Genomic DNA, 12,282 nt, shown 5'->3' on the forward strand with positions numbered 1-12,282 from the left:
GGACGTAGAACTATACTTGAATAATCAGAGACGTTATAGATTATGCATACAGTACGTGAGTTTACACATATTGAATATATACAATACAACCCATTTTGGGAATTTTTAGGTTCTATTGCTTTCCCCTTTTATGGGAACTCCTTGCTTTACATTTCTAACTAGCTTATCTCTATAGCTCACGCCTGATTATATTTTTAAATGACGTAAACTAAAGTTGTAATCGAGACAAGAGAGTCAAGGGACCCTATTGTTCATGTAAAGTATATTTCATCACATGGAATTCCGATAAAGTTATTCAAAGTTTGAATGAGAATCAGGGGAATATAATTGATATTTTTGTATAAAAAAGTACTATTAATGACACTAGTTCACTAACCCCAAAGAAACGTTCAATGAACTTCTGAAACTCGTAGGAGAGATCACATCAAATCCTCCAATTATCTGCAGCCGTTGGTCAATCGTATTCACAACGACTGGACTACTCAGTGACATTATTGAAGAAAATTAAACAAAAAGATACATCCAAAGTAATCAATTATGTATATACGTCCAATCTTAATCACACGTTTTAGCTAAGAACATATATACCTTTCATTGCTTCGTATTTTTGAGAAATGACAATTTTTCTACGCACGAACACACATTATCTGTATTAGTCAAATTTAAGTCCATTATATTTTGGGAAATTTTGCATTTCAAGATATATATCATATTTTAATATGCTCAATACTTTTGATATTTTTTCTTTATGCCATGGTCGAATTAATACATCTTAGTAAAACATCAACTCAAGCCAGTGTTATAGCTTCCGTTTGTTATTTTTATAACTCATAAGAAGAAAAGTGAATATAAAGTAACTAAGCTTATATCAATAAATTTTATACCAAACGGATCGGCGACTTGTATACAGTATCTTAATAATTATCCCCGGTATGATTAATCCACGATTAGAATATGATAAACATGTCGTATATAAAATTTAGATACCACCGAACTTTCCTTACTGGGAAAATCAAAAGGAGTTAATAATAATTGTTTGATTGCAAAAGGAGCTTTCTTTCCTCGCTTTTTACACTTATACGTACGTGCAATACATTTAAATGGATCTAACAAGTTCCGATATAAAAAAAAAAAAAAAAAAACTGATCTATCCACAGCATTGCCCATAAATAAATGAAACTGAAATCTATTTACATCAGTCTAAACCAAAATCAAAAGGGGCAAAAATTTAAACCACATAAACTTACAAAAGTAAAAAGGATGATTCATTAACCAAACCTTTGAACTTCAAGGAGAGGACCGAGTCGTCGTAGTACTACTCAAACCGATCTCGTTATGTTTTCTGGAAGGACCAGAAGCTGGAACCGGAAACTGACGTGGCAAGGACCCCAAGAACTGTCCACTTTTGTGATCTTGTACTTGACGATGAGCTTGATGAGGTGGCGAAACGACGGCGTCCTTTTCTTTGGGTGGCGAGCTCGTGTAGAACACGTTCGTGGTTCTTGCTCCATTGCAGCAACTCAAAAGGACAAGAAGAAGTACAAGAATAGGGATTGTTCTTCTGAGTTGATGATATGTTCTTGATCTGCAGTATCGAGAAGACATTGGTGAAAGATTGGAGAGGGAAAAAATAGAGGGAAGGAGGGAAATGAATTATGTTTTGAGGGAGTTTTGGGTGGAAGTATTTAATATTTAAAAGGGTAGATTTTGCTGATGGGTGTGATGGAATGAAAAAGAGAAGGTTTTGAATTGCTGACAGCAAGAAATATGGGCACATCAAGAGAGAGCGATTGTGATTGGAAAGATGTTGACTTGTGGTTCTCATCGTGTTTTTATTTATTTATTACTTATTTATGGTCTTATTCATATGTTTTTTTTTTGTTAAGGAAACCACAGTACCTAATTAATCCAAGTATCTAACTATATCATGGATTTTACGTCGTTATATTAATATCTATACTATATGTTTAGGGATGTTGTCACGGAAAATTTAATGTTATATGTTCTATGAAGCCGTGTGATTGGTTCCGTTTTTTTTTTTTACGAAGATGAAGAGTATTTTATTTCTCCTCGAGCAACGTTTAAATCGGACACCTCCGAATTATCTCCTTTGGAAGCACAGACGTTTTTACTTTTTACCACAAAAGTACCTACATTTGAATTAGAGCTAAAATATATGTGAATGTTTGCCCAAAAAAAAAAAAAGAAAAAAAAGCTAAATATATGTGAACAAGTTATCTCAGGGAAAGAGTAAAAAAAATGTTGTGGTGCAAAACCAATAACGTCTCTTTATAGCTCCCTCTTTATATGACCCACGAGACAGAAAATATGGAGGAAGACTCCTTTATAGCTGTCTTTAATTAGGTTCACATGTTAGTAATATCACATTTCCTTATATTTCTAATTTTGTTTTGAAATAATATGTATTATGTGGATTGAACTTATACTACAACACAATAAAATCTCACTAAGATTACATGTAAGTTGTAACTAATTAATTATCAAGATTTCTAATTTCTTATATAAATACATTTTCATTTTTTTCTATAAGAAATACTATCAATTCATCTTCTAGTGATTTAGAAAGAGGGGACAAAGAGAAGAATATGAAAGAAAATAATTAGTGGTGGGTCAAGGTAGAGCCTTTTCATTTCATGTTATGTCAAAATTTTCTGTTCATATAGCTTGACGACAAAATAATAATAATAATTTCACATCAAATTGACTATATTATAGTGTATTCTAACCTTTTAAATTTTCATTGTAAATACTAAATACTATAATTAAGGTATTAAACAAGTATCCCCTAAAATATTATCATTGTACGATTCCCGCGTACTATTGTCAATGTTTATTATGGTTTGACTATATATTATGATAGTGTGAGACTTCATCGGCTAAACGTCTACTTTTAGGATTACGAAAATCATGTTATTTTTTGGTATACTAATGTTAGTACCTTTTCGTTATAGGATTTATAGGCAACTTAATAAGTTGTATCATTCAGTTATGTTTTATCATAAATGTTGAATGCAGATAAATAATGACGATACTAACCTTTCGTACGTACAAATATGTCAGAAGAACGAAGGAAACCGAATAGTGTCAACAACAACAAAAAAAAACGAAGGAAAGTAGGAAACCGAACACATACATTAAAGGCACAATAGTAGTTATGTCAGAACAACAGTCAATAAGATCTATAAAGCTTGTCCTAGTTCCTAAAATTCCTAATTATTACTGTATCAACAACACTGTTGACATCCACTATTACAAACCGAAGCAACGTTCGTGCAATTTACCGATCATTGCTTCATACGTTCTCGTTGAAGTCCTTTTTTAATTAAACCGAAAGGTGGTTAAAAATAACAACTGTTGTGTTCAAGATTTTATTCTTTTTCTAAATCTTTTTTTTTTTGTTTATCAAACTTTCTAAATCTATTTATGATGGCATATTTGAACACGAAAAACGTAAATTTAATGGGCCTCTATTGGCAAAATTATTATATTGAATATGTATTTGAACGAACGGAAGTTTGTTTTTGAAGAGGCCCATATAAGGTAACTATGGAAGCTCGTAGTAAAATGGAACTACACCTTTCATATCGTGAAAAGTGATTTTATGTATGGCCAACATCATTTGTTTCTAGTTTTGTCCACATAATACTACTAGACAATACGAGCTTGGAATGTCACATACTCACATTCATCTTGGCTCTAACTTCCGAGGTAATCGATGAAGACTTTATTTTTAAGTGGACTTTGAAAAAGGAAAAGGAAGCAACAAAAGTTGCTTTAAAGTCCATAGAATCTGTCCGGTCAATAGTTCAACTCCATAAAACGCATTTCTTTTATAAATTTTAATTTACAAAAGACATGAATACAACAACAATTCTTTAAGAGACAACAATACGAGTATTTAATTTACGAGAGGAACACACAGATCTGACGAAATCAAAAGGTTCCCGAGTTTCCTCAGGCGGTGCAATTTTAAAAAGGGACAAGTGGGATACTTGCGTGATATATTTAGGTGGGAAGCATTTACGCAAATCTACACCGTCTGGCTACTATTATCAACGGCTGAGATGTACCCCAATCAGCCATGTCTTAAACAAATATGAGATCTTTGTTAAATTTTTAAAAAACCTAAAAACCTTTAATAAATTTTTTTTTGAAAAAATTGCATTCTTTTGCTTAAAATTTTTTTTTTAATATTTGAGATGGACCCATGACATTTGCCTACTCTGCCATGGGGTTGAAACGGGCCCTGCCCCCAATACAAATTCTAGTCTTCCTACGCGCGCCGAAAGACAAAACCTCAGACTCAACTCTTTGACCAAAAGCGTGTGACAAGGAAACACGGAAAAGTATTTTATTTCATGGCTTTTCTTACATTTCTTTTCAAATAAAAACTTATAAAGATGTCACAAAAGTATTTTATTTTTGATTCAGGAATATATCTTTAAAACTTGGTGGATATTTTTACATTTCCCTACACTAAAAACTATATTCCAAAATTATGATAATGTATATTCCAACGTTGTAAAAGTTGATTAATAAATTTGGAAAATAGGAAAACCACTAATAAATTTTAAAAAATTGTGATAAGAATAAGATTGATAAAAATAAAATAGTATTATCAAGTAGTAGTTCAAAAAGTGAATTTTGACGTCAGCATAGTTTGACTCACTCTCTCATAAGTCATATCTCATCTTCTTAAAACCAAACCCACACGAGTCACACGACTCTGTGTCTCTCTCTGTCTCAAACTCAAAATCAAAGATTTGTTCTTTATTCTCTCTGAAACTCTTTCGCCGGAGCAAGCCCGAAACAAAAAAAAATATGAGGAGCGATGATCTTTACATCACCACCGTCCCTTGTTTCTTCCAATGTCCAATCTCACTTGACGTTATGAAATCTCCCGTGAGTCTCTCCACCGGCGTTACCTACGACCGAGTTAGTATCCAGCGTTGGCTCGATGGTGGCAACAACACTTGTCCCGCCACGATGCAGATTCTTCAAAACAGAGACTTCGTACCTAACCTAACTCTCCACCGTCTCATCGATCTCTGGTCCGACTCCAACCACCGTTATACCGGTTCTCAATCTCCGGAATCCCATACTCCGACGAGAGACGAAATTAACGATGCAATTGATCGAGTCGGAGATAGTGATCACGACGCGTTGTTGTCAATGATCCTCCGATTCGCTAGTGATTCTGACGAGAACAGAGAGTTCCTCGCCGGAAAAGATGGTTTCGTAGAGATGCTTGTGGATGTCATTAGCCAATTAGATTCCACAAACTTCTCCGACTCCAAATTACTACTCGTCGTAGAGGCGGTGAAGATTCTGAGCATGATCCGTCGTAAAATCTTAAACCGGAGACGGTTATCGAATCTGATCTTAACCAACGGTAGAGATTGTTTGACGTCTTTATCTCTATTAATTAAAAACGCGGATCCAAAACTGAAGATCGATTGCTCCGCCGTGCTTGAGTTTATCGCCGTCGACGCCGAATCAAAGCTCTTAATCGCCGAGAGAGACGAAATCATCACCGAGATTATGAACTCGATAAGCTCAAACTCTGATCCAACCTTAATCGAAGCGAGCTTATCGTTATTAATCGCGATCGCGTCTTCAAAACGCGTGAAACTCGCGTTAATCGGAAAGAGGAAGCTAGTCACGAAGCTCACGAGTTTGTTAACGGATCCAACGACGAGCGTTTCAGCGACGGAGAAATGCCTAAAGCTTCTCGAAACTATCTCGTCTTGTAAAGAAGGTCGATCGGAGATTTGTGATGGCGTGTGCGTGGAGACGGTGGTGAAGAGGCTGATGAAAGTGTCCACGGCGGCGACTGATCACGCCGTTACGGTTTTGTGGAGCGTCTGTTATCTTTTTAAGGAAAAGACGGCGCAAGATGCCGTTATTAGAACTAACGGCGTTACGAAGATACTTTTACTTTTACAGAGCAATTGCTCACTTACCGTTAGGCATATGCTAACGGATCTTCTTAAGGTGTTTAAGGTGAATTCCAGATCTTGTCTTTCGGTATACGAAACCAAAACGACACATATTATGCCGTTTTGATTGATTTTTTTTTCTCCATATAAATTTTTTTAGGGATTATTTGTTGGTAAAAAATATATTCAACTTACACGAAAGAATAGTTTTTGAAAGCTGAACTGTACCCGAATGAGATTCAATCTCATAAGATTTGTTGTCATAGTGACGAACACACAATTCAAAATGTTGTATGTTCTAAAATGGAATGGTTTTAAGTGGGGTCAGTTTATATTGTTTTTCCGATTTCATGATTATGATTTGACTTAATAATCCTATTTTATTTATTTCATTTTTTAGAATAATATGACTTAAAACAATATTTATATTATCAAGACTTACTCTCGACTCTCAAGTAACGAAGATCAGAGTGGTTACGGTATTCTCAACTCTCAAGTAATGAGGATTATAGAGGTCACGGTTTATCTTTAGGTCATCTTTTTGGTCTTCCGGCTGAACAGGAATCCAAAATACAAAATGTTAATCAATTATTTTTCAAAAGTCTTAACGGATTATTGTTTACATAGACACAATCTACATATTAATATCAAAAAGCTCTAATACGATTATGAACACATTATCCACATGACATTACTCTCATCATAAAGTATATCTCAACATTGTGGTTCAAAATCACAAGATGTTTTCTTTTTTAATTGTTCATTAAAAATTTGTGCTTTTATTTCTTCTATTTTACCTCATAAGATATGGAGTTTGGTACAATTCCATTAATGAGCTTGTTTAATTTATTTTAAACTAACATTAATTATTAAGTTAATTAATGACATTTTACAATTTTATGTGGCTTTGAAAAGAAAAAACTAAATCTCGTTTTAGTTTAACATTTAATTTCGTAAAAGTTGTAGATGCGGAGGGTCTAAGTATTTGGCTTATGGTATATCTATATATTTTCAAATGTTGATTTAATGTGGCTGTTATTTTTTGGTACAAAATCTGTTTGATTATTTGTTTCACATGTACATATATAATTAAAATAGACTTTTGAGTTTTGTCCATGGACACTTTGGGCAAATAGAGTCATGGAAAGTCAAAGAGATTGATTCTAATCTCGAGCTTCGGCTTTCATAATTAGTTTTGCAATTGTTCTGTTTTGCAAGTGGTGTATTTAATAATTGCAATGTTGATACTTAACCAGAATTTTATGTTTGGACTTGCAAAAATCATATAAATAATAAATCATTCAATATACCTTAGTCAATACAAACTAAATTTGATTGATTAAGCAGTCAAAATAAACAGGATTTAAAAGATTACAAGAAGTGGATTTGACATTTTGAGGAAGGTTTTGGAAAATTAAAGAGGTCTTCGGCGACTTGCAATTTCTTGTCATCATCAACCTTAGCACCAACAAGACTTAAAAAGTTGACCGTCAGAGCAGACGCACGAGCATGATTATCAATGTGAATCGTGATTCTCTTTTAATTTGGGTGACAAAAATCTTGAGGTCCTGCCCACAATGGATGATCATATCAATGTAACTATGTTGTATGTATAATATCTCGAGCACACGGAAAACTACATAATATGAAATTTTAAGCATCGTTGTATGCAAACCAAACTGTATAAAGGAAGAGACTCTTCATCACAGGAAGGCCAAATTCCCCTCTCTAGGCAAATCTCCGATAAAAACCCTTGTTCATAATGTAAGCTTGACAACTGTGTTACTGTTACTTGTGAAAACAACGTAGGAAAGCAAAGTCCCATATAGTTTAGTTTCATATTGTCGTTGATCAAAGACATCGTTATGCAAAGTCAATATGCTCTTAGATGCCTCGTTCTAAGGCATTCGATATCCATCAGTTGGTTCTTTAAGGAGTTGTTGCAATCAACGTCCTGTTGAAGAGACAGCATTGGGCTGGATAAATTAGCCCACCAAGGCACCAACATATATTTTTTTTTCATTAAAGGAGATTTGTCTCCTTTTATGAATTTGTATCTAACTTGGAAATATATTACTAGTATCATTTGCATATCAGTTATTATTAAATTTTTTACCAATCCCTAACAAAATAGATAAGTAAGATTTAGTAAAGAAATTTTCAAACAATTAAAAGGATTTTAATGGTTGTAAATCTGGTCTCATACAATGTATTAAGTTTTTAACCTTTTATTTAAGACAGAAGAGAAGAAGCAGGTACCAAAAGCCTTACCAGTAATTTTGAATTTGTCAAAGGTTAAAAAAAAAACAAAAAAAAAGAAGAAGAGCCGATTAAGAAGAGTCTTAAAAGAAAGAAGAATCCCAAATCACACTCCAGGTGATGCGCACATCAGTTTTCGTGCGCACACGCGGCGGTGCACGTTAGCTCCAACCAATCGAAATCGTTTTCTCCCCGTTCTCCTCCGGCGCGACTCTTCATCGTGAGCATCCCATCCCAGTCATGGCCACGTGGAACGCTTCCTCCCCAGCGGCGTCTCCTTGCTCATCATCTAGGCGACGAACGAAAGCTCCAGCGAGACGCCCTTCCTCCGAATCTCCACCACCGAGGAAGATGAAATCAATGGCTGAGATAATGGCGAAATCTGTCCGTGTGGTTGTACAAGAAGAAGATGAAGAAGAAGAAGAAGATAGCTACGGTGATGTGGCCTGTGAGAAATGTGGTTCTGGGGAAGGAGACGATGAGCTTCTCCTCTGCGATAAATGCGATAAAGGGTTCCATATGAAATGCCTTAGACCGATCGTTGTTCGTGTCCCCATTGGACCTTGGCTTTGTGTCGATTGTTCCGACCAACGACCTGTAAGAAGTAGGGATTTTTTTTTTTTTTTTCTTTCTTTTTCCTTTTTTTAAATTCTTTGTCTTCAACAAATTCCTAATTTTTCTAATGCTCTCTTTGTTTTTTTTTTCAAAAATTTGGGATTTTTTTTTTGTGTTGTCCGGGTGAAAATGTTTAGGGTTATCTCAGAAGAAGATCTTGCACTTCTTCCGGATTGAGAAGCAAACTGATCAAACAGACAAATCAGAATCGAGTCAAGGTACGATTTTTTTTTTTTGGTAGGTTTCTTGATATGATCATAAAGTTCTCGACTTTATGAATCTGAAGAGATGTTTTTACTTAGATTAGCAGTTTAATGAATATGAAAATAGCTAAATTTTTGCTAGTTATGTACTACAAATTAGTATTATTAATCTCTTGCACACTTCATGTGGGGTTGGTTAATGAGCATTGTTGAGAAACTTACATATTAACCGAGAATAGCAAGTGTTTGAGATTAAGCATTGCTTCATTTATTGTTTTTGAAGAAGAGACTAGAAAGCCTCGGAGAAGATCTTGCTCTTTGACAGTGAAGAAGAGAAGGAGAAAACTGTTACCTTTGGTTCCATCAGATGATCCTGAACGGAGGCTTACACAAATGGGCACACTTGCTACTGCATTAACCGCATTGGGTATCAAATACATCGACGGCTTAAATTATGTTCCCGGTATGGCTCCTCGGTCTGCAAATCAATCCAAGTTCGAGAAAGGTGGGATGCAGGTAAAGAACAATACAAATCTTTCAGCACCTTTATCGTTAACTTTCTTATTTTAATAACTTCCTTGATTTGTATTTCTCGGTTTTTTTTTATGTTCCATAGGTGCTGTCAAAAGAAGATTTAGAGACATTGGAACAATGTCAAGCTATGTGCAGACGTGGAGAATGCCCTCCTCTCGTTGTGGTATTTGATCCGCTTGAAGGGTATCTCTCTCTCTCTCTCTCGAATCATTAGATCAGTCTTCCTTTAATCACAAAGTGGAGTTATAAACATGGTCCTTTTTTTTTTCCTGTCTATACAGTTACACTGTTGAAGCAGATGGTCCTATTAAAGACTTAACATTCATAGCGGAATATACAGGAGATGTTGATTACTTGAAAAACCGAGAAAAAGACGATTGTGACAGCATCATGACTCTCCTTTTATCAGAAGATCCATCGAAAACTCTTGTTATATGTCCCGACAAGTATGGAAACATATCTCGCTTCATTAATGGCATCAACAATCACAATCCGTAAGCAACATTTTCAAAACATTTTTAACTTGTTTGTTCTTTCCCGCAAAAGTTTATACCATTGAATAATGATCACATCACTGTTTTGTTGCTGCAGGGTTGCTAAGAAGAAGCAGAACTGCAAATGCGTGAGGTACAGCATAAAAGGAGAATGTCGGGTTCTTCTAGTGGCTACACGCGATATCTCGCAAGGGGAAAGGCTCTATTATGACTACAATGGTTATGAACATGAGTATCCTACTCATCACTTCCTCTGATCTCTCTCCACCTCTAACAGTTCTACAGAGTCTCTCTAGATCAGATGTTCTTTTTGTTGTCATTTTACAGGTCAGTTAGAAGAAAATGTAGAGCTGAATTATTATGGCCTTTGAAAAGGTTGCAGCATTTGTTAATTACGAATTAGCGGTAGAATAATTGGATTTTGGATCGGCATTACAGAGATTAAATGTGGCAAAAATGTTAATGGCAGAACTTTTGTTTTTGTATCAAATGAAATCCCAACCTAAACAAGTTTATTATTTTTGTACTTTCTCCTTATAAACCTATCAAAAACTGTGTATGTATACATACTTATGGGTCCAAAGCCCAGCCCATCAATAAGTAAAGCTGTTCAGAGTTGAGAGAACAGCTTTTATTTACTTTGACATTACAAGTCAGAGGGAGAGAGAGACATTACAAGTGAGAGAGAGAGGGGGGGAGAGAGAGAAGAGCAAGTTGAAGGAGCAAAGCTTGTAGGTGAGAAAGCTACCAGCTTTGCTCCTTCAACTTGCTCTTGTCTCTCTCTCACTCCTTTTCTTCGTATTTTTCTCTCTCACTCCTTTTCTTCGTAATGCCTTTGAAATATTAAATGTCGCCATTCAAGCTCTCTCACCTAAGAATACAAATTTGAATCTTGATAGGTGCATTTTAGCGGTCTTAAAATTAAAGGAACTGTCTTTATGGGTCTTAATATTATTTTGTTTTCTCTGTTCTTTAGGAAATTTCTTAAAGGAACTGTCTTTATGGGTCTTAAAATTATTTGGTTTTCTCTGTTCTTTAGGAAATTTCTGTCTGAATGCGAAGATCTATACTTTATATTCATCTTTGTTTATTAGATCTGTTCTCTGTTCTTTATTAATTTCTTGTTCTGTTTGTAGTTTCAAATGTGTGTGATGATGGGTCTTATTTCATGGTGAGGTTTGAAACTTTTGACTCAAATTCTTGATGGGAAAGCTCACTGATTTTTTTCATCTTGAAGAAACACATTCTTGTCTAGCATTTTTTTTTTTTTTTTTTTTGTTGGTTTCGATTACAAACATGTAACCTAATTAATATCTTTCATCTTGTTTGTGTAACCAAAAGAGAGCAATTCCTCACGAGTTTGCGAGAAGCCTCCCTGACGATGAGCTCCAGGGTACGATGAAGATTCTACTTCATGGAGAAGTCCGGATGGGAGAAGTTTGTGAGGGACAATGCCTTGGGAAGAAATGAGTTGCTTTGCTTCACTCACAAAGGAAAGATGAACTTTAGTGTGAACATCATGATGCAAATTGGCAAGGAGATGCTTCAACCTCCACAAGCCAGAGACTTCTTGGCTTCTTCGAGTAAGATTTGCTTTTCTGGCTTTGAAACAGATGAACCGGATAAAGATATTGATTTCTTAGACTTTTGATGATGAATCAGGTCGCTTTTAAAACTGAACAAGATGGATCTAATGGAGGAGGCATGTACAAAAAGGAAGCTCAACTTTGGGGAGAAGAAAGCTGAGGAGTCCCAAAATACCCAGAGGAGTGAGAGAGCGTTTAGTATCGGGAGAGATTGTGTTGTCTGTATGTTTTCGAGATAACGACGCTGAATCCTGCAACAGAAGAAGAAGAATCGCATGCATGATCTCTCCGGATACTAAACGCTCTCTCACTCCTCTGGGTATTTAAGAGAAAGTGATTGTATTGATTTGGTTTGATTTCCCACAGAACTCAATTTCACCAGATTGTGTTGTCTGTTCTGTGAAAAAAGGATACTCTTTTTATAGCAAATTTTTGATTCATGAGTTATTGTATTCACTGTGATAGTTGTTTAGTAGTGTAGTGATTTCATATTATTATGTTTACTCTTGGATTCTTACTTCATCAAGTTAATTGCACTTGGATCTCTCATAGCTCCTCCAATGGCCTATACCAAGTAAAACTAGTTTCTTTTCTTTTATTGTTGCTTCTTAGAAATTCATATTGTGCTATG

At 35.2% G+C, this 12,282-nt stretch overlaps 2 protein-coding genes, 1 long non-coding RNA gene and 1 pseudogene across 9 annotated transcripts; 3 read left to right on the top strand and 1 right to left on the bottom strand.

Moving 5' to 3' along the window:
* Positions 1-1,008: 1,008 nt before the first annotated feature.
* Positions 1,009-1,693, bottom strand: LOC104708136 (protein IDA-LIKE 3 pseudogene; annotated as a pseudogene). The gene has a single exon (XR_015564346.1). The product of XR_015564346.1 is annotated as a protein IDA-LIKE 3 pseudogene (transcript).
* A 2,874-nt stretch (positions 1,694-4,567) lies between these two features.
* LOC104708137 (U-box domain-containing protein 28-like) lies at positions 4,568-6,296 on the top strand. The gene has a single exon (XM_010424638.3). It carries the CDS (start codon positions 4,843-4,845, stop codon positions 6,085-6,087), a length of 1,245 nt encoding a protein of 414 aa, XP_010422940.2. The 5' UTR covers positions 4,568-4,842; the 3' UTR covers positions 6,088-6,296.
* Positions 6,297-8,213: 1,917 nt separating this feature from the next.
* Positions 8,214-10,555, top strand: LOC104708138 (histone-lysine N-methyltransferase ATXR5). 4 transcript variants are annotated; one of them, XM_010424639.3, is made up of 6 exons: positions 8,214-8,823; positions 8,972-9,052; positions 9,321-9,553; positions 9,654-9,754; positions 9,853-10,065; positions 10,163-10,555. In XM_010424639.3, exons 1-6 carry the CDS (start codon positions 8,460-8,462, stop codon positions 10,320-10,322), a joined length of 1,152 nt encoding a protein of 383 aa, XP_010422941.1. In that variant the 5' UTR covers positions 8,214-8,459; the 3' UTR covers positions 10,323-10,555. The 4 variants fall into 4 exon arrangements, with proteins under 4 accessions (XP_010422941.1, XP_010422942.1, XP_087318912.1 ...); XM_010424640.3 differs by having other exon boundaries at positions 8,221-8,823; positions 9,324-9,553; XM_087462786.1 differs by having other exon boundaries at positions 8,335-8,816.
* Positions 10,556-10,807: 252 nt separating this feature from the next.
* On the top strand, positions 10,808-12,202 carry LOC104709856 (uncharacterized). 3 transcript variants are annotated; one of them, XR_015564347.1, is made up of 3 exons: positions 10,808-11,236; positions 11,407-11,648; positions 11,728-12,202. It is a non-coding gene; the product is annotated as an uncharacterized LOC104709856 (long non-coding RNA). The 3 variants fall into 3 exon arrangements; XR_015564349.1 differs by having other exon boundaries at positions 10,808-10,863; XR_015564348.1 differs by having other exon boundaries at positions 10,825-10,964.
* Positions 12,203-12,282: the final 80 nt, after the last annotated feature.

The sequence above is a fragment of the Camelina sativa genome, chromosome 8 (assembly GCF_030686135.1).
Source record: "Camelina sativa cultivar CO46 ecotype springtype chromosome 8, ASM3068613v1".
NCBI lineage: Eukaryota > Viridiplantae > Streptophyta > Magnoliopsida > Brassicales > Brassicaceae > Camelina > Camelina sativa.